General features: G+C 42.1%; 1 protein-coding gene across 2 annotated transcripts in view; it reads right to left on the reverse strand.

The window, feature by feature from the left end:
• samd12 (sterile alpha motif domain containing 12) overlaps nt 1–24,321 on the reverse strand; it is a 129,562-nt gene that overhangs the window by 65,808 nt on the left and 39,433 nt on the right. For both annotated transcript variants that reach the window (XM_069681655.1, XM_069681654.1), the window contains exon 4: nt 7,153–7,293. In XM_069681655.1, the coding sequence (XP_069537756.1) occupies nt 7,153–7,293 (141 nt within the window). The remainder of the gene's footprint in view (nt 1–7,152; nt 7,294–24,321) is intronic.

A 24,321-nucleotide genomic window follows, 5' to 3' on the forward strand; every position in this document is an offset into this window, starting at 1 on the left:
TAACTCAATATTTTGTGTTTGTCATCTTAACTAATGTAAGGATTTTCTACTTACAAAAATGATTCAATTCAATTGAAGAATGTGAGTCAAAAAGATATCACCTTTAATAGAGCTGACCCAAATGTAAGTATTGCTGCTGTCGGGCAGAAACCTCGTCCCTCCAAATCAGATGTCCACGGTTGGCTCCCTTTGTCACGGCTGTAACTCTTGATTTTCCTCGCTGACGGTTGCTATCCTGTACAGACTGTTTTCTTTCATCTGAGCGTCGAGTTTGTTTCTTTTTCTTTGGATTTTCACTTATTTTTGAACTTGTATCTGTAGTCATCCATCTTTTCTTTGTTTGTTCAGCCATAGTAGATTACTGTTTACTAACAACACTTGCAAAGCAGCCGCTTAGCTCCGCCTACCCTCTCTGGCAGACCAACCACTGCTGGCTGATGGAAAACGCGTCACTCACTGGGCGCCGCTTGGGATTTTTTCCATGAATGTCGCCACAGACACCCAGTCTGTAATACTGCAAATACACAGGCTTTCATCAGTGGGCCATGGGCTCAATCACCATTGTGCTACCTCATTCTGCGATAGATAGGGACTTAACAGTCTTAACAGACAGATTATCACTTTAAGTTAACTAAAGGATCACAATTACAAGTTTAACTTGAAAAGTTGTTTTGAATTAATACAAATTGATCTCAACTTATCTTCTCAAACTCCGTCAACTTAAACTTTTAAGGCAGCCTGGACATTAACTTCTTTTAGTTCAAACAACTACTTATTTTCAACAGTGTAACATATTAATATGTATTTCAGATAATGAAAAGTATCACGCCTGAGTAAGCCTCTATAAAAGTAATACATCTAAAAGTTATATCAGAGAAGCTCCTAACAAAACTAGCAAAGTGAAATATTATTATGACATAAAACATCTTTAGATGTTCTGTCATATCAGAACCCAAATTTGTATCTGATTTAAATTATCATACATAATGCATCCTTCATTTTTTTTACTATGCTTGCTAAACAGGAATAAACTGAGAGCATGCACACTTAACGTAGCAGCTGAGTGAGGTATGCGGAGTACGGCTACAGCACTTGTGTCACTTCATGTTACGAACAGAGCAGGAGCGTCGTGGTAGTGAGGAGAACGGCTGAACTAAGCACCCGCGCTCTGCACCCTGCACTGACTCCAAAGTGCTGCTATCAGGCCGTCCACTCCACACTCTGCTGCTGCTGTTTGAATATCACTTTCTATTTGGAGAGCCTCGCTCCGTCTCTGTTGACTGTAAGCAATAAGTGATGAGCCTCCTCTCTCACCGTCCCCGTGGCAAAGAGAGAGAGAGAGAATCTAATTATTTCCCTCCCATGGCCCAGCAAGCCTTAAAGGTTAATCACTGTCCGTCGAGCTAATTCTGTCTGGGTACACTGCAGTAATTACAACACCTCGCTCTCCTTTTCTCTATTGTGTACCTTGCTCGCTCCAGCACTCTCCCCTGCAACCTCTCCCTCTCTTTATAGATGTCTCTCTTTCTCTGTCTGTCTCATGTTTAATCATGTTCTTCCTTCAATATATACGGTGCACCTTTCCCTGCTCCCTTCTTCTGTTGCTAAATATCACACAGTTACATATTTTCATATTGTACAAAGAACTCTCTCCGTGCTTTCAATCTCCTGACACTTAAAATCGCTTCGGTGCTTTTTTGCTGTTAGTTTGCCAAACCTGCATACACCCTGAAAGGAAAGGCGTGTGCATGCTTCTTCTAAATGGGACATTTGCTTGGCTCCCGCTATTACTATTAGCAGCATTAGCGGGGCGCATGCCCAGCTGGAGCGGGTAACTGTTGAATAAGCATTCTAGACAAATCGCCCGTACAATCCACTTTACAGTGGACACTGATCTCACTTGGGTCGCAGACAAATGACAAATATCTTTAACATTTCTCATCCAAGCAACTTGACCCCGCACTGATCCTCAGCGATACATCAGCGAACTCGTTCAGACTGTACGTGTGTCTGTCCTTAACATGTAGACATAGCAAGATGGCTGCACACTTGTGAGGGAAGACATTCTAAATCCGATAAAGCTCCTGTTGGTCGTTTCTTAAACACAAATCAGAGGTGTGAGGAGCAATTCAGAGGTCTAGACACTGTTAAAGCTACAGTAGCAACATTATTTCATGAGGTTAAAGTAACACATTTTGATGAACTGAAATGATGTTGATGGCTGATCTGTGACTGTGAGCGCCCGCCCCTTTGTATTTAGTTTGTTTAAAAATGTGTCCAGTCTGAATCAAACAACCAATCAGGGTTAGCTTTCCACGTAAGGAGCCAATCACAGCAACTCTGTCGAAACTAGCATCATCCGGCTTCTTCGTTGTGTCTGCAGCGCGCTCGCAGAGGTTGTGTCAGTCAGGAGCAGTGGCAGCTTGCGGTAAATTTCCTGTACCTCCTTTGCCAACAGCGGCGTATACGGCTAAAGAAGCAGAAAGAAGGTAGGAAAAAGCTACAAAGAGGGATCAGACGAGAGGGAGTGTAAGAGGTCGCCCTGTTCCTTCTTGACAGGTAACGGTAGCTCTTACGGTAACAACTAGCAGTAGCACTAAGCTCCAACACCTAGAGGTAAAAAGGTGGTCAACACCAAGAATCATAACTGTAATGATAACTTTAGTAGTAACTGAACATTTTGCAGCAATAAAGAGAACTTTTTGGAATGAACAGCATCTCTCCTCTCTCTTTGTGCCTCGGTGCTGCAGAGAGACGCACCACACAGCGGCTGCGCGGCACACACCAGTTGCAAACTGCACGTGCATGTTTGTTGTCGCGGAGTGATACAGAGAGGGAGAAGGTTTTTTACATTGTTCATGTTGCTCACTGCCACTTTAAATTACTGACAATAAAACGCAACTATTCCTGCCCTAATTTTTAATAATCAAAGCCTTTGAGCAGCTTTGCATAAAAGCTGGCCTGAAAACCTTTTAAAAACTGTAATTTATTTAAAAACTGAAATCAGCATATTGATGAGCAACTTTCCTCCCAATGCTTTTATTTGACCTTTAACTTAAACTCATCCATTATCTGTATCCAGACTATTATTTAATGTGCCGTATGTTTAGATACACATATAGATAATTCATTGTGAGGGATGTATTTGTCTTCTTACAGATCTCACAGGCGAAGGGTTTCCTTTTCTCACCTCCTCTTTTTCTCACTCTTCTCACCACCTGTCTCTCTCTCTCTGTCTCTACACTCTTATCACCATTCATCCTCCTCTTCCTTTATTTCTCTTCATCGTCTCATCAGCGCGCCCTGCCAACTTCTCACTTCCTTTCTCTCCCTTTCTCTGACTCGGCTTCTCCCTGGTTACAGCTGTTTTTCCCTCTAGCATTCGCTCGAGGAATTGCGCCCTGGGCCTAGAAATACTCCGCCATCTCTTCTCTTTCCAATTTTCCCTCCCCGCCAAAAGCGTCTCCAGAAGCGACAGCTCAGGGGACTTTAAAAACTCCTGGTACCTTCTCCTCATTTTTCACCGCTCCACTTTCCCCCCATTCAATCATATAGATTACTTTTGTTGATACAGCTGATAAAAACAAGAAACTTTTATTATGATGGTTTGATAACAGGGGTGTGTCCAGGAAGTGGCCTGGGGTGGCATGCCCCCCCCTGAAATCTAATGTCACCCAATAGTCCTTGACATTACTACTTTCTTCTCAGTCTCCTTTTGTCAATAACTTTTTTTACTATTGTTTTTCTATTAAGCAAGGTGTCTTTAAATTTAATCAACATAAACTTTAAATTTTATTTGTATTTGAGTTGGAATGTTTGTTTTACTCTCATTTTGGCGCAATCTGGGATTAAGGAAGTTCTATCTTGTCTTATCTTAACTTATCTTCACTAATCTTCACTTAAACTGTGATTGGCTATCCGCCCTGTGAGAGGCAGGACTTAAAGTAATAACTCGACGATTTTCATGTAAATAAATGTCTGTTAAGTAACTATCTATCGCCAAATGAGGTAACACAATGGTGATTGAGTCTCTGACCTACAAACTGGGTGTCTGCGGGGCCATTTTCGCAGAAAAAATCACAAACGCGCCCAGTTAGTGACGTGTTTTCCATCAGCCAGCAGTGGTTGGTCTGCCAGAGAGGGTAGGCGGAGCTAAGCGGCTGCTTTTCCAGTCCCTGCAAGTGTTGCGAGTAAACAGTAATCTACTATGGCTGAACAAACAAAGAAAAGATGGATGACTACAGATACAACTTCAAAAAGAAGTGAAAATCCAAAGAAGAAGAAACAAATTCGACGCTCAGATGAAGCAAACAGTCTAAAAAGGAAAGCGACCGTCAGCGAGGAAAATCAAGAGTTACAACCGGAGCCAACCGTGGACGTCACACATGCAACACTGTCTGGATATCTGGGAAGTGTGCTCCGGCAATGACCGTTTATCGCCAAAGAGAACGTCCTCAATGTCTCCCTCATAATTGCAGACAGAAATGGTAAATAAATGGTATTTGGACATGTGTTTGCTCACACATCCTTGATGCCCCCCCTGCGTAAGTCGGTGCCCAAGCTGGGCCCCCTAAGTCAAAAAAGTCTGGATACGCCCCTGTTTGATAAATCAAAAAACAACTGCCAGTATCAAATAAAAATTGGTTACATTTTAAGACAATCATTGAATTATGTTTAGAAGGCCTTATCCTCACGACTAAAAATGTCTTATGACTGTATGAATGTACGTCCGGTTCCTAAAATATAAACAAAAACATATATTTCTAGGTTTCTCCTCCTCCGTCTGTCCCTCTGTCCGTCCTCCCTGAGGCCCGCAGAGGCACCACAGACAGCCAGTGGCCAGTCACAGCTAAAACTGTCTGACTGTCGCTTCGCATATCATCAATATAGAGGAGAGGAGATGGGAGAGGAAAGCAGAGAGTGGTGAAGATGAGACAGAAAGCATGAGGAGGAAGACGATGGGAGGCAGAGAGTAGCCTTCAGCAAAGTGTCATCACTCAGCTAAACTCTCTCCTTTACACTCTCTCTTTCTCTTTCTATTTTCCGCTTGCTGGGGGACCGAAAACAGCAGCTTTATTACTCTCCAAATGTTTTCCAAGAACTTCCCGGAGTGACAAACATCCCCGGAATTTGTTTCTCGGCCCCTGCGGCAAAAAGCCCTGCTTGAGAGTCTGTGGGCAGACGGGTGCTGATGGAGGTGGTGGTGCTGATGCGGAGCGCGGCCTGGTGGATGTGATGGAGGAGAAGGGCGGTCGCGAGAGCTGCTGAGGAAGAGACGAGGAAGGCTGAGAATCGCAGAGTGAGGAGGAGAGGAGAGGAGAGGAGAGGAGAGGAGGGACAACAACAGCGTCTGGATGTTGTTATAAAGCGTGTTGCAGAAGAGAGATGAGGACAGTGTGTCATAAAGAAATGCAAAGGCTGTTAATTATATAGCAAAGTTAAGAGTACGAAAGTGAAAGTTATTTGAATCCACTACAAGTGTCTTCCGCAAAAGGTCAAATTCATTAGAGGTAATAGTGTAAATCTGCTTTGTATGAATATACAACGCATGTAATTCCTTCAGTTGCTGCCGACAAATGTGTCCAAATGAATCCTCCGCAGCCTTACGTATCCCACGATTCATTGCGCGCCAATTCAAACAAGATGGCTGACCCTCAAGCGGCCGAGGAATACACTTTTAAATGTCAATGTTTTTGGTTTCAACTCATTCGAACAGCTAGAGATACAAATGTTATAAAAAAAAAGAAAGGGGCCTACAAATTATCTTTAAAATAATAGGTTAAGTTACACGCATGACGTTACCTTTTGCTAAGCGACAGGAGTGGCATTTGGTGACACAAGGGTAGGGGGCGGGATCAGCGGGTTATGCAAACAGGAAATCCTCCGTAGACCAGACTGACTCATTTCAGTTCGGCCTTAGCGGTCTACACACGCTACGAATGACTCACTGCGTCCTTCGAAGGATGAGCTCTGGATTGAGACTCAGCTTTCGACTCCACCACTTAAAAAAGATAACGTACTTTTAATTCACTACATTCTTACTTCTCAAAGTCAAGTCGCTCAAACTGAACATATGATCAGTTTCCAAAATATGATAACAAAGTAAAATACAAAAAAGTGATGAGCAGTTTAAAGAAACAACATTAAAGACTTGCTTACATGTTTATGGATTAAAATGAATGATCCAATAATATAACACTAAGAGGGGCTGTTACTTTTACTTACTTAACCCACTAGCACAAGTTTCGCTACCTTTACCTAAGTGAAGGAGCTGCATACATCCTTTCCCCACTGCTTATTATATTGTACTTTATTGGATTGAGCACATTCATTTTTATGAGATCAAACAAGAATTTCTCAACTAAAGTCAAATTATTTAGTGTCATCATTTAACAAAGCTAACACGCCGACTAACATTCATTCAGACTACAAACTCGTCAGCTTGTTAGCTCGGTCGCTAGCGGCACAACAAATTCACACAGTATCAGAAGACATATTTGCAGCATTGGCTCGTCTCTTATATCTGTCTGCCCTTTATGAGGAACAGTTTTTTTCCCCTGACAGTAAAAAGGTAGCTTCCTCTATCGTGAACTCTCTGACCTCTCAAAGGTCAGCACGATTAAGATGTCTTGCATCGGTTAATGGAGCAAATTGGATGGTGTCAGAGTTTGTCAAAGCGGGTAAAATTAGTGCAAATGTGTGGATGCTGTGATTGCGGCTAACTCCATCGGAATTCATTTCACTGCAAAATTTCAGCCATTTAGACCCTGTTGTGTCCAGGCCATAAAGCTGCCTGAGATCACTTTACACCAAAATACACCAGAGAAGCAAATGTGTGCATGACTCTTGTTGTTGCATAATCATTTTTGATTCATCACTTCCTGCGAGCTTTAAAACATGCAGTGATTGCCATGGCTACAGATGGCAGGAACATAAATGCTGCACAGTAAATGATTTGAATATTTAACAGAATGCGAGACGTGTGAATAATCTTTATCCCGGGAGAGATACAGATACAGAGTGTGCTCTAAAAACCTGCACTGTATTAAATTCTATGAATAATGACACAAATATCGTCATGTTGAGATGGGAACAATGTGTTTTATATGTTTTAACTATAAAAGGGTGGAAATTGGGCCTTGAAAAGTCTACCTTGTGTGAGAAGTTGAAGGGTCCTGACTTCCTCCCGGACGCGGAGCTGCAGGACCTGCTGCAGGATGTGCTGCCTCTGGGCTTCCTGCATGATACCCATTCGTTCCAGCTTTCTGTCTGTCAATCTCATCAGAGCCCGCCCTGTACAGAGAAAAAAAAAACAAGGCCAAAGGTTAAGGGCCAGAAGGCGTGGGTATCCAGAGGGAATTGAATATGCACAGCTGGAGACACTCTAAAAGGGAACAGATTAAGCATTTATGCCAGAGGAGGAAGCGCACACAAACAAATATGGCCGCTGCACAAATCATTCATTATGTGCCAAGAGAGCTTTTCAAGGTTGCAACACTGATTGACATAAAAACAAATTGTTTCAAGAGTCTTTGCCTATTATGTGAATGTCAATTAGTCTGAAATATTCTACTGAGCCAACTCAATGTGAAGCATATTCTTCTCAAACGCTGAGAATGTTTTACATAAATAGGAGAACTGTATCTCCCATTTGAAAGGATCCCTCACAGCTCCTTCCCTAATTGCAAATCCTTGTATAAAATCCATAATTTAATCATCCAATCAGTTTCTATGAGGAGGGATTTGGGCTTCTGGTACAACAAGAGTAGAGTGCGGTGTAATTATTAACGCTTGTTATGAGCGCTTTTGTAACATGAGAGGCGGTAAGCAGATAGGACGATAATTCAGGGTAATTACTCGGCATTAGGTCGAACCCTGAGAGCCTCTTTTTGCTCCTCTGCCCCGATGGCTGCCTGGACAAGAAACCGGCTCTGATTGGTTGAGAGTCAGGGGAAAGATCAATCCTGATAGGCTTATAGAAGTTATATTTCTCCTCTTTTGATTCCTTGTATTTCTGTTTATTGTCAGATAATTAAAGTTACAAATATGATTTACTTCAAATTTGAACAAAAATTTAAACTGGAGTTTTACTGATACAGATATCAGTATCGGTATCAGTATGGTTAGTGCGTCACAATCTAAACCCTTCTTTTATTGCTCCTCTTCTCATCACATATATTTCTGTTAATTGCCATTGATCATTAAAGTTAACAAATATGATTAACTGCATGGTTTAAATAGAATCTACACATTGATTTTCTGATATCGGTATCGCTATCGGTACTGCTAGTCTGTCACAGTCCACTCCCTGGTTTAACCTAGCCTCTTAACATCCCCTTCGTATTTGTGATAATTGTCAAATCATTTCAGATAACAAATAAAAACAATAAAATTTACACTGGAGTTTTTACGTAATCTAGTGTTAAGTATCTTATCGACAGATATCAATATCAATACTGGTAACTCTCTCGACCAATATCTACACCAATACCTGTAACTTTGACCAATATCAATAACAGTCAATATTCCGGTATTGCCTAAAATGTGGCACACTGTATTGAGTATGCAGGTCTATCCGATACCATAACCAATAAGTCCCAAAAAATTAACGAGTTTCTAGTAAATTATCATGTGACAATAACAACAGTTTAGTGCTAGCAGTGTAATGTTAGTGCTTTCCCACTGGTCAAAAAACCCACTTACACGTGGCTTTTTGGCTTAATGGGAAAGGCTACAGTCGGCATTCAGACCCGGGTCAAATGACCCTCCAGTAGACCCGGGTAATTATCGCCTCAGCTCCAATCGGCACTGATGGGAACACAAAACCTGTGTCGACACGCTTATTCTCCGCCCCCTTTCTGGCGCGATGCTATGCTCCGTCTGTCGCTGAGATGACAAGGAGTCGCAGAAGTTACAAACATACTACAACATCGTTCCAAAGTTGTCTGCGCCGAGTTTGATGAACAGACTGAATGAGTAATAGATACAATAAAGACCTAACCACCGTAACACCTTCACTGTTAACTAACCCTGTTTCCGGCACGTTTGTGACGTCAGGCGGTGACGCAGCAGAAAAGAGACAGAAAGGAGTATACTTCACTGGCAATGGGAACAGAGCCAATCTGCATTTATAAATGGGTCTTCCGGGTCTGAAAAACCCACGTCAACACGCTAAATTTAGGTTGGAGAGGAGTATTAGACAAAGTTAGCAAAATGGCAGACTTCAGTGTATTGTAAGAACACCAATTTACACATTTGAGTTCCATTGTTTATATCCTCTTTTGAAAACAACAACAGAGTTAAAGGCAGACTTTATACCTTCATGTCTCTTGACTTGTTTGGAGGATGTATTGTAGATTGTTAGCGAAGCCCCGTGCTGCCACTTTGCCACCACAGCACAGAAGACATTAGTTGTGAAAGCTAAGTACCCTTAAGTGTTAGTGGTAAAACGTTGACTGTGTTGGGCCAATTTTCTCTCTGTCTTAACAAAAGTAGCTCTTCGCTCTGCGCTTTGGCCAGATGGGGGTAAAATGCCAAACATAGTTAAGATGCCTCATCTCAAAATGGCTACTGGAAGTACCCATTACATAAACACTGGGGAGCTTAGTAGAGTCATAAAGGCTTGGAAGTGAGAGGAGCGTATTAAATGTGGAGATGGGAAGACAAAGATTAGTGAGGTGGAAAGAGAAAGTGGACTGATGAATCAAAGGCGGGGCGGAGGGCGGGAATTTAGGGAGAAGAGGGAGACGTATAAATTGGCAGAAGAAACTCTGTGCACATAAAACACGCTGTTATGAGTCTATAAATATTGACCAACCATCACTTGGCACCTCGTTCTGTAACCAAAGATAGATCAGCATGGCAACAGAGGTTCACTTTGTCTCTGCTTCAGTAGTGTCTGTCTTAAATAACGGCAGATAGAAGACATCCAACACAGCTATCTGACCAGGAGATATACAGACGGTTCACACAGCATCCTAAAGGCATTCACATGCTGATGTGTACAGAATGACACCATTGTTCATTGTCTGCCTTATTAAAACCAGATATGCAAGCATTTTAAAGTGATAGCGCTTCTTTTAGCCAAAAGACTTAGCTTGAATAACCTCGACAGAGCTACAGAATTGTCAATAACACCAAAAGCTAACAGCAGCCTGTTAGCTTAGCTTAAGATAAATATTGTAATCAGATGGAAACAGTTAGTGTAGTTCTGTCTAAAAGACAAAGACAAAAGAAAATCCACCTACCAAATCTAAAGTTCGCTGAATAACCAGGACCAGTTGCCAGGCAACCAGCGGAGACTCCAGGAAGTTACTGGTAGTTACATTTTTACAATTAATGTACAATTTCAACAGAAACATGCTTATTAGTAAGCTTTAGTAAGTGCTACTAGGAAGGTTGTACTATCTTTGGACAAAACAAAGCTAGCTTATTTATCGTATTTCCATTTCTAAGCTAGCTAAGTTAGCTGGTTGCTAGCAATAGCTTCACACTTAGCGTACAGACATTTGACCATTACTAATCTTTATATTGTCTTAGCCTCAGAAAGAATTTAAATAAGCTTATTTCTTTTAAGTTGTGTTACAGCTTGGATCTCTGGAACCCCAAAGAGATGTAAGGAGGACCAGTCATTTGGGCAGTATAAATTATAAAGTAATTTGCCATAATATTAAGGCTTTGGGTCAATGAAACATTTCAGTTATGATTCAGAAGGGGTAATTGAAATAATTTAGTGTGAAAGTTGGTCTTCCTGTGGAGTTCTTGATACAATGGGCCTGATTTCCTCTCACAGCTTCAAACACGAAATGTATTAATGTGGGCAGGTGCAGTACTGGCGATGCCTGGAATATTAGCACGCCGACGACTGCAAACAAACTGCCAGTTCACGCCGTTGGATGCCAGCACGCTGCTTCTTCCGGTCGGCCAGGCAGTATCAGCGGGGCGGAACGGCTTCTGAGAGAAATCCAAGCTTTCACTCCCCTGCCCTGCAGTTCTGAGCCATTGGCTTCAACAATCCCACCATGCCTCAGCTGGGGATTTTTCAAACCACAATTAATACACTGAGCAGTGTAGCATGGCCATGAGGAGAGGCGGGGGAGGACGAGGACAGAGGAGGAAATTTGGAGGAAATAAATGAAGTAAGGAGGGAGGGGTGCTGGAGGAAAAGATGATTGCAGTGAAAAGGAAATTCTGAATCAGCTGTAAAATGCATCACAATGTAATGTCAGCTTAGTGTTGTGCTATGTGGTAAATTCCAGCACTATGGTAGAGCAGTTAATTTGCTAGGTCAACATAAAAGCCGGAGGCAAAAAAGGACATGGCAGGGAATCATTAACTCTTGACCTAAAACATATATTTAACACACTCACACTGTGACACAGCGGGGATGTTGAGGCAAGAGTCTAGTTCTTAATGTGCATACAATCACCGTCTTTGAAGGCAACAAAGGCTGTTTATACTCCAATTACTCCATCAGTGCTTCTGTTACTAAAGCTTCTTTTATGATGGAGAATTGATTGGATTCTTAGTGCTTCCACTTTCCCACTATTCGTATTGAAATTCTTTACTGAACTGTTTTTAATTTGGGCAAAATAAGCAGGGAAACCTCCGTGTGAATTATTAACCAAAACATGGTTCTCTTGCTCATAACATCATTAAAGGGGGAACCCTTGACTGCAGTCTGTTACTGTCAATACAACTGTATGATATGGAAACAAGATCATATTGAAGCTATTTTGAACAATATTTCAGTTGTGATATTCAGGATTAGTGGGAACATAGTGGGTAAAAATAAAATGGTAAAGGACCCAGGTGCAGACTTAGTTATATGATTTAATTAACAAAAGGCTAAAAATGCAAAAACAAAATCCAGAATCCAACAAAAGACAAAACGGAAAACCAAATGGTAGAACAAAAAGTCTCATAGTCAGATAAAAGAATAATCCAAAGGAAAAATTGGAAACACACACAACAACGGGGAGCCACAAGGGAACAGGGAAAATCCACAAGGATGACAAAAGTCCACAGGTAACACGACCAAGACAATGAACCAGCACAGAGACAGGGGAGCACAAAGACTAAATAAACTTAGGAGGTGAGGCTAATCAGACACAGGTGAGACAATCAAGGGGCAGGTGAAAACAATCAGGGCAGGTCACACAATCAAACAAGCGGGAAACACAAAGGCAGGAAGTGGATCAACACGAGAGACGAGGTGACAAAGTAAAACAGGAAATGATCTAACCAAAGAGTGAAATACTTAACTAAACAAGTTAACAAAACAACTAACTACTGACAAGAACACAGAATAAACTAAATACAAAACTAAACGATGAGAACTCATGACAATAGACAAAGTGACAATGTAAAACAATAATAACTGAACACCGAAATACAAGACAAAACCAGAACTAAACTAGAAACTTATGACACTTTGGCATCACGATTTTTATTCTTAAGTTAAACTTTTAAATTCCTGATGATGTGATAGTTGTTGAGATCAATACCAAAGAAGAAATTTGTAGGCCGTGGTATCTGCAGCATTAAAGTGTTTCATTATAGTGCTTTTATTTTGTGGCACATTTTACCATTATTGAAGAATTGCAGCTTCTGACATTTTACAGAACTGAGTCAGATCTTCCATTTGAAATGATTTGTTGGTTTTATCATCTCTCCTTGAAAAACAAAAAACCTTCAGGGAAAAATTTGCTACTGTGAGTCACAAAAGTTTCTGGTTACATTCTTTGCCACTTGTATGAAGTAAAGACTTCGTGCACCCTCCACACAGGAAGTTAAAGTTTCTCCTGACGTGGCACCAACAGTAATTAATTGCTGTTTTATCCATTATTAGCCGTATTTTTGAGTATTCTTGACGGCCATCTGTTCCCCAATTTGACCCTTGGGGATGCTTTACTCTATTCTACCCTAGTCTACTTATTAAATGAGAACCATTACCTCTGATACATTATCATAAAACAATATTTTTACTCTCTGATAAATGTATACCCTGTAGTGTTTTAATCAGGGACCTCTGGTCTTAAACTGCAATGTCATTGGCTCCATTGAACCCATTGGCGATATAGTGTCTTGGAGCGACGGCCAACTTTTCAGGGCATCCTGTGAAGCCAGGGGTTAGCAATAAAGGACTTCGGCCAAGATTTCCTTATCAGTGCATTGTCATTGTTTAGAGTCCGACTACCAACTTGAGAAGCGAGAATGCAGTTGGACTTGATAGACAAGGAAGAGCAGATGATTCACCGCACTTACATGCAGATATCAGTTTGTAGAGATGTAAATCATGTCAGGTGACAGCTGATGGGAGATGGGCCGTTTGTCCTACATGCAACCAAAGCCAGCTGATACACAACTGGTCAATACTACTTGGACAACAAACGTGCTACAAACAGAAACCAGAACACCGCCCATACCAAAATCCGGTCATGCGCCTACAGATTCTGCATTCCTACGCTACTCAAACTGGGAATATTGCACTTATGTACGTCCAAGAGAACCTGCTCTGGGCTTTCTGGAGTGATGGCATGCAACAGTAGAAGCAGCTACGTGCTTTTCTACAGCAGAATAAGAAGAGAGCTGGTACTGCATTGTCAAGGTGTATTCCATCAGCCTAATCGCATCTTCTCTCATTTTATTACGTCCTCTTTTCCATCTCTCAAACCCTTTTCTAAAGCCTGCCCAGCTTCCCTCTACCTTCCCTATCTCAAAGCTTCTCTGCTGTCCCTTATCTGTTTTGATAGCTCCTTGATAACCATACTTTTCTGGCCCCTGGAATGAGGAAAATAATTTATTTCCCTCTTCCTATAATGGGTTTCTACGTTCCAGAAAGATGAGGTGGAACAGCTTTCACTGAACATTGGAATTTCCTCTCCTTCACCTACTCTATTTTCAAAAATACTTGCTGTTATCCAAAACATCTCTCTCTACTCTTCTATCCAAAGATCTCAAGAGTCAACCAATCAGCCACAACATTAAACCAATGACAGGTGAAGAAAATAACAATGATCAACTTGTTACAATGGCACCTGTCATGGAGTTTGATAGATGGCAAGGGAAGTCAGTTATTGAAGGTGATGTGGAAAAATGGACCATGGTCAAGACTTGAACAACTTTGACAAGGGCCCGAAACAGTAGTGGCTTGAGGACATAGTCAGAACTTTGGGTGCCAACTTGTCATGTTGCTTTATTATGCTGTGGTTCAGTCTTTCGTCCTTTAGTCAATTAGGGCTGCCCAATCCAATTCTCTGGAAGGATAAAGTTGCCCTTGAAGCTCCTTCAGACTACCCACCTGTTGTTGGGCTCCAGTCTTTCTCGGTTCTCCCTTGTCCTCCCATGTTTTTACAATGAGTTGCCACCACCAATCACCAGCTGTCTGTTTCCCCAACTCCAGCTGATAAAAGTCACATTGTGCTGGGGTAACCCAAAACTCCACTTGCACCGAGTTGATTGATTTTGTACACCAGGATTTGGGGGCAGCTGCAAGTGTGCGCTTTATTTGACATGTAAGGACAAAGAAGCCAGGTAGGTTTTATTTCCCTTGTTTAGTGATATTCAGCTACAGTGAGTCAGTGGGAGAGCTGTGGGTTTAGGGATAGGCTTTGATCTGTTTGTTCCATAAATTGGGTACCATCTGCAGCCTTCCTTTTGGTCTTTGATTCACCTGACTTCTCTTTTGTTTCTTTTTGAAAAGCTTTCCTTGAGGAACTCTCTGGCAGCTATTCTGAGACACTTGCAGGGTTATAACTGGCAAGTCTTGTGGGATGTTCCAAGTATTCAGTGGTAAGTATCTACCAAAGGTTGTCCAAAGAAGGAACCGGCAACGGGGTTATGTAAGTCCGAGGCTCATTGATATTTTGGGGATCCAAGGCTGTCCAAGATCTCAATCTGGAGGCCCCATCTCACAACTTAAAGGTTTTTAGTTCCAGATACAACCAGACACCTTCAGAGGTTTGGTGGGGTTGTTGTGACGACACAAGGGGGGCCTACAGCATACTGTATTTGTTTGTTTGTGTTTAATGTTGTTGTGGCTGATTCTGCATATTGTAGCTATACTAAAAAGCTATATGGACACCAACCAAGTATTAGCCCACATGTACACACACATGCACTGATGTGAGTACACACACAAACACGTTGTCCCTGGATATTAGATTAATGAGTGCAGGGTGAGCAGCAGTGTTGAGCTGAAGCAGATTAATCTACAGCTATAGGCCGGCTCGTCAACCACGGCTTTGATGAATGGGAGCTTAAGGTGCATTTGTACACACACACAATCATATACAGAGCTGTCACATAAAATGCATGTGCAAACTGGATTGTATTTGCCAACTGGTCGCATTTGCACATGCAGAAAATGTCCCTTATCCTGCAGGAGTCCACTTTGTTTCCCCACGGAGCTCAAATGCAATGCTAATTAGGGGTAAAGACAGGAACACAATGGCTGCAAATTAACCTTCCTCTCCCTCTTACTTCCAAAAAATCTCACATTTCGGCCCTGACATGTTTTGGCAGCTGTGCTGAAAGCCGGCGCGACAGTGCAGGAACGTATTCTACGACTACTTCTCCTCAGGTAAATCTCCCACACACCAGTCACACATATTTCTCAAATCTCCCATGCAGCTGTGCACCCATATGTGTGTCCTCTGGGGATGAATGTCACCGAGCTGCATCTGGACAACTGCTCTCCAAAGCTGCACTACACTCTGTCAGGCACAGAATAACAAGTGAGTGTCGAGCGCTGGGTAGTACTTTTTGTGGCCATGTGCTCTAGGATCCCCTCAAGAGTGAAATAGGGCTAACATCTTTGGATTCAACTAGCTAACGACAGTAAATCATAGATTGAGGCGGCACTGGGCAGAGTCTTCACAGTGATATCATGCAGCTTAAAGTCCTTAAAGTAAATTGTAACTGATTGTCACAGTCACAGAGATGCTTGTAGCCCTGCAGCTAAAGGGCTACTGCAGCCGCTAAGCACCTGTGATCCGATGCTAATGCTATTCCGGACTGTAGCAAAGGAGGCCAGTTATGATCCTACAGAGAACAGGGTTCAGTCTCAGTAATCAAACTAGTCCAGCCAGCCAGAGGGGGAGAGAGGCACACAAACACACTCACCCACACACAGATAATAAGCCGCCTCACTCCTGTACTTGTCACAGCAGCGGTAGCCTCATGCTGATTTCACCACTACTGATCTATTTCAGTTTGCTGATCATTATCTCGCACCGCTGTTGGTTAGCCGCAGCTAACAACCTGCCGACAGCTCGCTGGGACTCTGGCGCTGTGGATTCGGTATTAATGAGTGAAATCACTGTTAGGATTATTATAGAGCTAACTAACTTTCCTGAGTTAATCAGACAAAGTGACTTTGGGAGGTCATTATGGAGGGACTCCTGGCCGCGTTGACTTCCTGTCACAGAGGAAGGAGATCACAAAGAATTAATGTGCACACATGTTGTACTCTCACACTTTGTGATGACTTGGGTTGTGATTTCAGCAACCTGCCATGACCTCAAACTGTGTTCACAGTCAGCTAATACATCTCACATCGCGGCTCTCACTAGTGCTATTAAAGGAGAAGAAAATATGGCTGAGAGTTTATTCAGTATTATTTAACAACTTTAAGCAGATTTTAAGGCTGGTATGATCATCTCATGTTATAATTATTATGACTTGTCTTCTATCTGGGTGGCACAGTGGTGCAGTGGTCCGCACTCACAGCTAGAAGGATCCTGATTCAAATCCCAGCAGGGGGCCTTTCTGTGTGGCGTCTGTTTGTTCTCCCGCCTCTCGCCCAATGACAGCTGGGATAGGCTCCAGGCACCCGCGACACTGAACAGGATAAGTGGTACGGATCACGGATGGATGGATCTCACTTTATTCTCGTTTTATTTAATTTATTTGTTGTTCTATCGCATGTCTTTGACTCACGCATTAAATAACAATGGAGCACATTTTTTCTCTAAGAACATCAGTCTTTTAGTTTCATGTCTCAGGCCATGTCTACATGTACACAGGTAGTTTTCAAACAGAGTTTTTCCCTCCTTCGTTTCCCCCCCAAAAACCTGTCAACACAAGAGAAACGCTGTCATGAGAATGCCACACCAACAGGCAGTGATATAACCCAGTCATGCGAAGAAGAAAAAAAAATTGCGGCCAATCAAAAGTCTGAAAGACTACCTGACGGGCTGCGATGGCGCATTGAGGAAGGGGGACGATACATCGATATAGTGGACGAGGAACTGTACATATACTGTATGTGTAAACATGTAAAAAGTCCTGTTTAAGTCACGTATGTCATTTTGCCGCCTCTTTTGTGACGCCTCTCAAAGGAGATAACGGCGCACAGCCTGACATCACAAGCCAAAAAGGCCGTTTACCCTGTCTACACGTCTCTGTGGAAATGATAAGTCACAGGCATCTACATATTAGACTGTTTGCCATGTATTCCGTTGATCTTGTGTTATATCATACATGTTATCAGATATGCAAGAGTACAACTTTTAACTCTTATTTTGAAGTCTCAGCTGAAGTTATTTTGTCCTGCTGGAGGTGTTCGTGTTCGAACATTGCGGTTGCCAATAAAGTAGTTATCGAGTGACTTTAAAAGTGTTTGGAGTGGACGAAAGGTCAGAGAAAAAGCTATGTTTTGAAAAATACCCGTGTACGTGGCCTCAGAGAAATCTTAAAAACTGTCTAATACTTCCAATAATGAAAGTCTGGACCCTCCTTGCCTTCTGTGAGTCCCCAAACTCAAGTACACATGAATAAAGTGACACTTTTTGGGTCAGCCAACATATAAACTTAATAAAAACATACAGCTAGAACTCAGATAATAGTCGGAGATATTCACATCCTGATACGTTTTGAAAGATACACCAAGAGTCCGTGTTGTAACGAGCAGCACAGAGTAAAACTGGGTTTACTTCCAGGTCTGGTCTCAGCCTGTCTTAGCTGGAGAGCCACAGCTGAACTGGAACTGGTGGACGGCCGGCGAGTGGGACGTGCTCAGCACGATGTGAGAAGATTACTATGATCACGGCTGTAATCACATGGCCTCAGAGTGGCGATGAGATGGGTCGTCTTTGGCTGAATCTCTAATTTTGTTGCTACGATCATTACAAGAGGCTCACAGGGGACATGGGCTGTAATGACTTGGATATCAGGAGTCCATTTTTCTCTTTTCTGGAGGTCAATTTTCTGCTTTCTTATTTCAATTAGGAAGGCGGGAATTTGTAACAAGGATTATAATGAAGCATTAAAGTATAAGAAATAATTTATATTTACTTTATAATGAGCCAAACTACACTTTTCTTTACTGCAGTTGCGTTACAGCATGTCTCTGAAGATTAATTTCCAAAGCCTCCATATGGAAAAGCAAGGACGACATTTTCAAAACATGGAACTGGCAGGACAGTAATTAATTTTTTATTACCCACTGCTATATAATCATCTTGCCAATGGCATCATTACCCACGATTCCTTCTGTCTCTGGATCAAAATCGTCCCCAAAACATCCAACTCTCATCAGCAGCGAGCTGTTCGAAATTTTCTTTCTGGAAATTACACAAAACAATGGCCGCCAGTGGAGCCGTTTAGTTCCTCGCGAGTTGATCTGCAGCCATGTTGGTCCCTTTGACTCGTTTACTGCACGCCTGTTCCTCGATCACACAGCAGCGCTTTTATGACACCAGTCTGTGCCGCCTGCAGAATTCATCGTCTCATCACTCAACTGCTGTTTAGGCCTGTTGCTGCGTGTCCTCGTCTGGTTTTAAAATAGCGTTTGTCACCTTTCATGCGATTGTGCGGCTCATCAAATCTACATTTTGTCCGCAGCGTGAGACCGTTGAGTGGACGAGGAGGAGCGACACAGGCTGCTGTTATTTTCAAAGTGGAGAGATGATGGATTCAACGACCAGAGGGGGCTTAACACAGACCTTTAAAAGACTGTGAGAAGTATAGTAGGCTGCTCGATTACAGGCCACCCCTCATTAAACCGCTAATATTACAGGCTATTAATTATTCAGAGTCGGGTCTTATGACACCGTACATCAATAGATATTACGAGGCTGGTTATCCATTCATCTGAGTATTCCTGTGTGAGGGAAAACGGTCGAATCGATGGATGATAGCAGGGGTGTTCTTCATGCTCAGGTCCCAATTCACACTGCACTGATGTCCTTGATTTTTCAAAGTCACATCATTTCCAAATTCTGTTTCGTGTCTCTTTCAGTTTGGATGTTCTCCCCTATGGAGGAAGGGTGGGGGGGCTTTGTAAGGTGTCCAGGGACTTGTTTCAATCTGTCGAAGGCTGTGGACTATTTCAAGTAGAACTTGACTGATACGTTGGTCGGCCAATATTACAGGTCGATATTGACCTGATATCGGCCTATCACAGAAATCCGGTATCAGCATGCGTTCGGATATATACCGATATTTAATGTTTTTTAACAGAACATATAATGCAGAAAACAATGCTTAGGTTTATTTAAAAGCGGGTGCACTAGAATTGGTTGATAATGCATTATAATATTTTATATTCTTTAGTTAATTATAGTATCATAAGTAGGATTTTTTCAAACTGGGCCCCTCCTCCTGGGCTCTTCATCACCAGAAGCTCACTCTCACTCTCTCGTGCGAGAACACACCCACCCCGCCGAGCTAACACTGACAGCATCACGGTCACCTTTGCGCTAGCATGCTAACCGCCGGTTACCGTTGCGCTCGGATGCTAACTGCCAGTTATCTTTGTGCTAGCATGCTAACCGCTGGATACTGTTACGCTAGCATGCTAACCGCAGTTTAGCTAGTCCTACCCAGTTTGAGGCACCTACCTGTCCAACAGAAAGAAGGCCAACTCTGCATCGCTCTTTCAGCATGTTGGCCGGTCTGAATGGGGCCAAGTTGCTAAATTGAACCACTCCCACACTCACCTGTACGCTGTGATTGGCTCAGGGAACAACAACATGTGCACAGCAAAATAACATAATAGATGCAGAGGGAAGGGTCTCACAAGGGTCTGCACACACTCTCACTAACACACATGTATAGAGGCCCATAAGTGAGGATTTACATTATATTATATTTGTAAAAGGCTATATAATTTAAGTCATTTGTTTAACAGAACAGCCTTCTGAGTACATTTGCATGCATTATATCAATGTATTGGTGCATAATCCACACACAAAACAGCTTTTTTAATTACAACTCAAACATTTTGTATACATATCTATATCTATATAGATATAGATATGTATACCATATCAGTAATGTTTTTCCTCTAAAATCTGTGTCGGCCTCAGGTATGTGATATCTGTCAAGCTCTGAGGTTGCTTTAAAAATAGCAGCTATCTGTTGATATTTTTAGACATAAGAATAATTAGAGTTCTTAAATTGGCGTTCATTTGTTAAAAGGAATAATGAATCAATAATGTAGCTATTAATAATGTTCAGTTTAAATGTGAATCTTAAAACATCTCATATTATCAGTTCAACAGTTTGTAAGCCGCTCCGGCAGCCTCCCGCCTCTACAGCTGCCTCTAATTCACTCTTTGTGGAAATGCAGAGTCTCTCTGAAGGCACACAATGTGATGTAATGGCCTTGTCTGACAGAAAATACAACTTAATAGTGACTCACCCTTTTTCCACCTCTTGCGTTTGATTACCTATGTCATCACACCTTGCGCTGATTACATCTAAGGTATCGGAAATTGTGTGTTTAACTAATTTATCTCCAGAGCTATTCTCCCACCAAAAGAGCTCCGTCCTTGTAATTACAACGGATTAGGGACTAATATCTAATTATGCCCTAATATGCTTTAATGCATTTTTAATGGCATCTGGGTGTTCAAGTCAAATTCGCCGCCGTCTCTGCTGGGGGTGGGAGGTGAAGATTGAGGGAGCGTAAGGCTTTCTTGGCAGTATCGGCTGAAAGGGAGGATGGGAAACATTGATTTCTTTGGCTGAGGCTTCAGGAGCCTCGCAGGGAGGCAGCTGCTGCATACTGAAGTCATCCGCCATTAAAAACGTTGCACTGGCCCTGATATGCAGTAAAATGCATTTCCCTCGCTGCTGTTTTATGTCAAAGGAGGGAGGACACAAACGCCTGCTTGAATTATGATCGGGAATAGAGACCGTTTATTGATTTGCTACTTTATGAAGGGATGACTACATCGGCGAGACAAGTGAGATTGAGTACCGCTGGCAGGCGAAAAAGAGGCTGGAGTATTTTGTGTAATGGATGGATCGGACGGAAAATACAGCAAAGACACGCTATGGTCTGGAGAATTAAAATAAGGCCTTTATATGCAGATACACACACACGCACACACTCCCAGTCTTTAAGGGTCAACGCCAGCGTATGACAAGCACACTGAACAAATAGATATTCTCATGCATGCACTTATAGATGTATTCACACTCACTGTTTGTTTGTCTACGCATGATTGTTTCACTACTATATTCCATTCATCATTTGTTTCCCTGCTTGTTTATTCTAATAGGCTGTAGGAACAGAGAAATATCTGCATAATATTTCAAAGATTGATTGGGATGCAAATTGCCTTGCGAGCCCAATCGGTGCGGCTCGGCCCGTTTTAATTGGCTTCTGTTAATTAATGCTCGATGTGAAGACAAACTGAATTACGTGCAGGTTTTGTGCATGTCATTATCTCCTAATTGAGCCGGTAGGAAAGCAATGTGTGTTTGAGAGTGTGTGTGTGGGATGCATGCATATTTGGTTAACCCTTCCCTCTCTCGTATGATCCTGTAGAAGTAATTACAGCCTTATAACAAACACAGGTCATTACGTTAATACACCATTAGGAAGCTAAGTTCTAATGTTTTAATCACAGACTAACAAGAGGAAATATAATTTATTCACAGGTTTAACTAAAGGCATTAAGCTTGTTAGGAAGCATCTTAAAAGTAGATTAATTTTCGTTTATTAGATTTGGACCTCACGAGAAATTAAGACCAAATGGATGACTGGATGGATGCACCCGACATGGTTTCTCCTTTATGTTAGACCTGCACAGAGCGCATAAGGAGTGTAAGACCACTGTGTGTGTTATCAAGCCACATTATTACTGCAAATGTTTTCTATATTCTGATTCAAATGAAAACTTCTGTTTCATGTTATTAGTCATTGCAGGAGAGCTTTTGCAGCAGAAAAGAGATAAATGAAAATGTTTCAAAATGCTTTTACATGATGATGGAATCGACAACTTCTTAGTATAGATAATCTGATACTCAATATCTATATGTTTACCTTATATTAGGGATAGACGGCGCCGATATTCGGCATTTTGAGGCAAATCGGCATCGGCCTTTTTTTTTTTAATCCGACGGCCGATAAGAGATCAATTTAAAACTGGGTTATTTTGGCTCTGATGCAGCCGCGCCTCTCTGTCTGCAGTCACTACTCTGCCTCCAGCATTGTCCCACCCACAGCACTGATTGGTTACACGCAGAGCCATGGCACAGGTAACAGCCAATCAGCAGTGAAAGCTGTGCATGCAGAGTGCTCACACACACGGCGGAGAGGAGAAAAAGTTCATTTCTTTGCTAATTTTATTTACCTTTGTTTTATTTACTTAATAAAACTTCAGGAAGTTATTTATTTATTTATTTAAATGTTCAGTTAACTTTATAAGAGATGCTGCTGACCCTGGGAACTCCCTGCGCTTTTTGTTTGTTTGTTTAATAAACATATGCTCAAAGGCATTTAAACAAAGTTAAGTGTTGGAGTTTGTATTATTCAAAATTTTGACACCAATATTTTCACTTTTACTGCAAATGAATATCGGCTCCAAATATCGGTTATCGGCCTCCTTGACTACTTATAATCGGTATCTGAAAAAACAATATCGGTCAATATCTACCTTTACGTTCGATGGTACCGAAGCTTTGAAAAAAACAACAGATCTACTGTCAGATTTTTAACCCAAAGCTGCCTCCAGCTAAATAAATAGTGAAACAGTGTTTTCAGTGTTAATAAAGCAGTGAAACAGAGAAATATGACTTGATTTTCCGATTGTTTCACGATGGTCTCACGTAGCTTGTTCGTATTAGTTTAATATTTAATGTTTAAATGCTGAGTTAAACCGGAGTCACATTCCTTGTGTGTGCACATACCTGGCCAATAAAGCTGACACACCTCCGTACAACCTCGCAGGAAGGTACAGGGTTTTGTTTTAACAGGCTGCTTTATCCTGCTGACTGTGTGTGTGTGTGTGCAACTCCGCCCTCCGTCACACCCGGAGCTCTTATACAGCGACACGGTGGACTGTTCTCATTCACAGAACGCAAATGAAGACATTTTGTGAAGTCCCTTTCACGTCTCATAAAGATGCAAAAGTTAAGTAGGCGCCTGTTTCAGACAGAGAGCAGAGCGGAGAGACGGCCATGTCACCGCGGTGCTACGTTTTATGCTCCAGACCACTGCCCGGCGACTGACGTCCAGACATGTCATCGTATTGAAGTTTAAAGGTTTGATATTCTGGTATTGTGACAACCCTTATATATCATTATAGACAACTGTATATATATGTTTTCAACCCTCAGAGCCTTTGGTGTGCATTTTTGTAAATTTTGCTCTTTTTTCTCCTTTATTTTATATTTGTATTTTTATATTTTGTAATATATTTTCTTATTATTATTACTTAATTATATAAGAAGATAAAAATCATCAAAGACAAGATGGATCTTAAATGTGGCACAGTTCAGAGACTACGCAATGAACTGTGGGTAATCTCCTCGACCTCTATGCTGCTGCTGATAGATGAGATATGAGAGATATGTGCAGCTTGAAGATTCATATTTTCAGGCCATTAAACAGAGGATGCTAAATCTGAAAAACTCTTCCTGCAAACATATAACAGTCAAAATACATCAAAGGGTAAAACCGGAGCGTGACTCATCGCGCCGCTCATCATGACCGCCGAGCGATTCATCCCGCCAGCCAGCCGCCGAGTCGAGGAGGCCCTCCACAGACAACAAACAAACATATTAATGTGATCAGTCGTGCTCCGAGAGGCAGAGTGCGCCGCAATTAACGCTCGTCTGTTACTATGCGGACCGGAGTGTCGTTAGCGCCGGGGTGACCTTGAGGAGCCTCGTTAGGGGAGTGATTGACGCGGCAACTGTTGTCAGGGGTAGCGGCTGACAGTGGCAAGGGAGGGAGGGATGGACAGACGGGTAGGCCGGGTGGCAGGGCTGCAGGTGGCAGGCAGTGGGTGCAGAGAGAACCTGGGATGTTATGGATGAGATCTGGCTTCGTCAGGATGAGAAATGACAGATGCTGCAGAGTTC

The sequence above is a fragment of the Semicossyphus pulcher genome, unplaced genomic scaffold (genome assembly GCF_022749685.1).
Source record: "Semicossyphus pulcher isolate SPU_LCO1_2020_fin unplaced genomic scaffold, fSemPul1.0.p SCAF_5, whole genome shotgun sequence".
In the NCBI taxonomy this organism is placed as follows: Eukaryota; Metazoa; Chordata; class Actinopteri; order Labriformes; family Labridae; genus Semicossyphus; species Semicossyphus pulcher.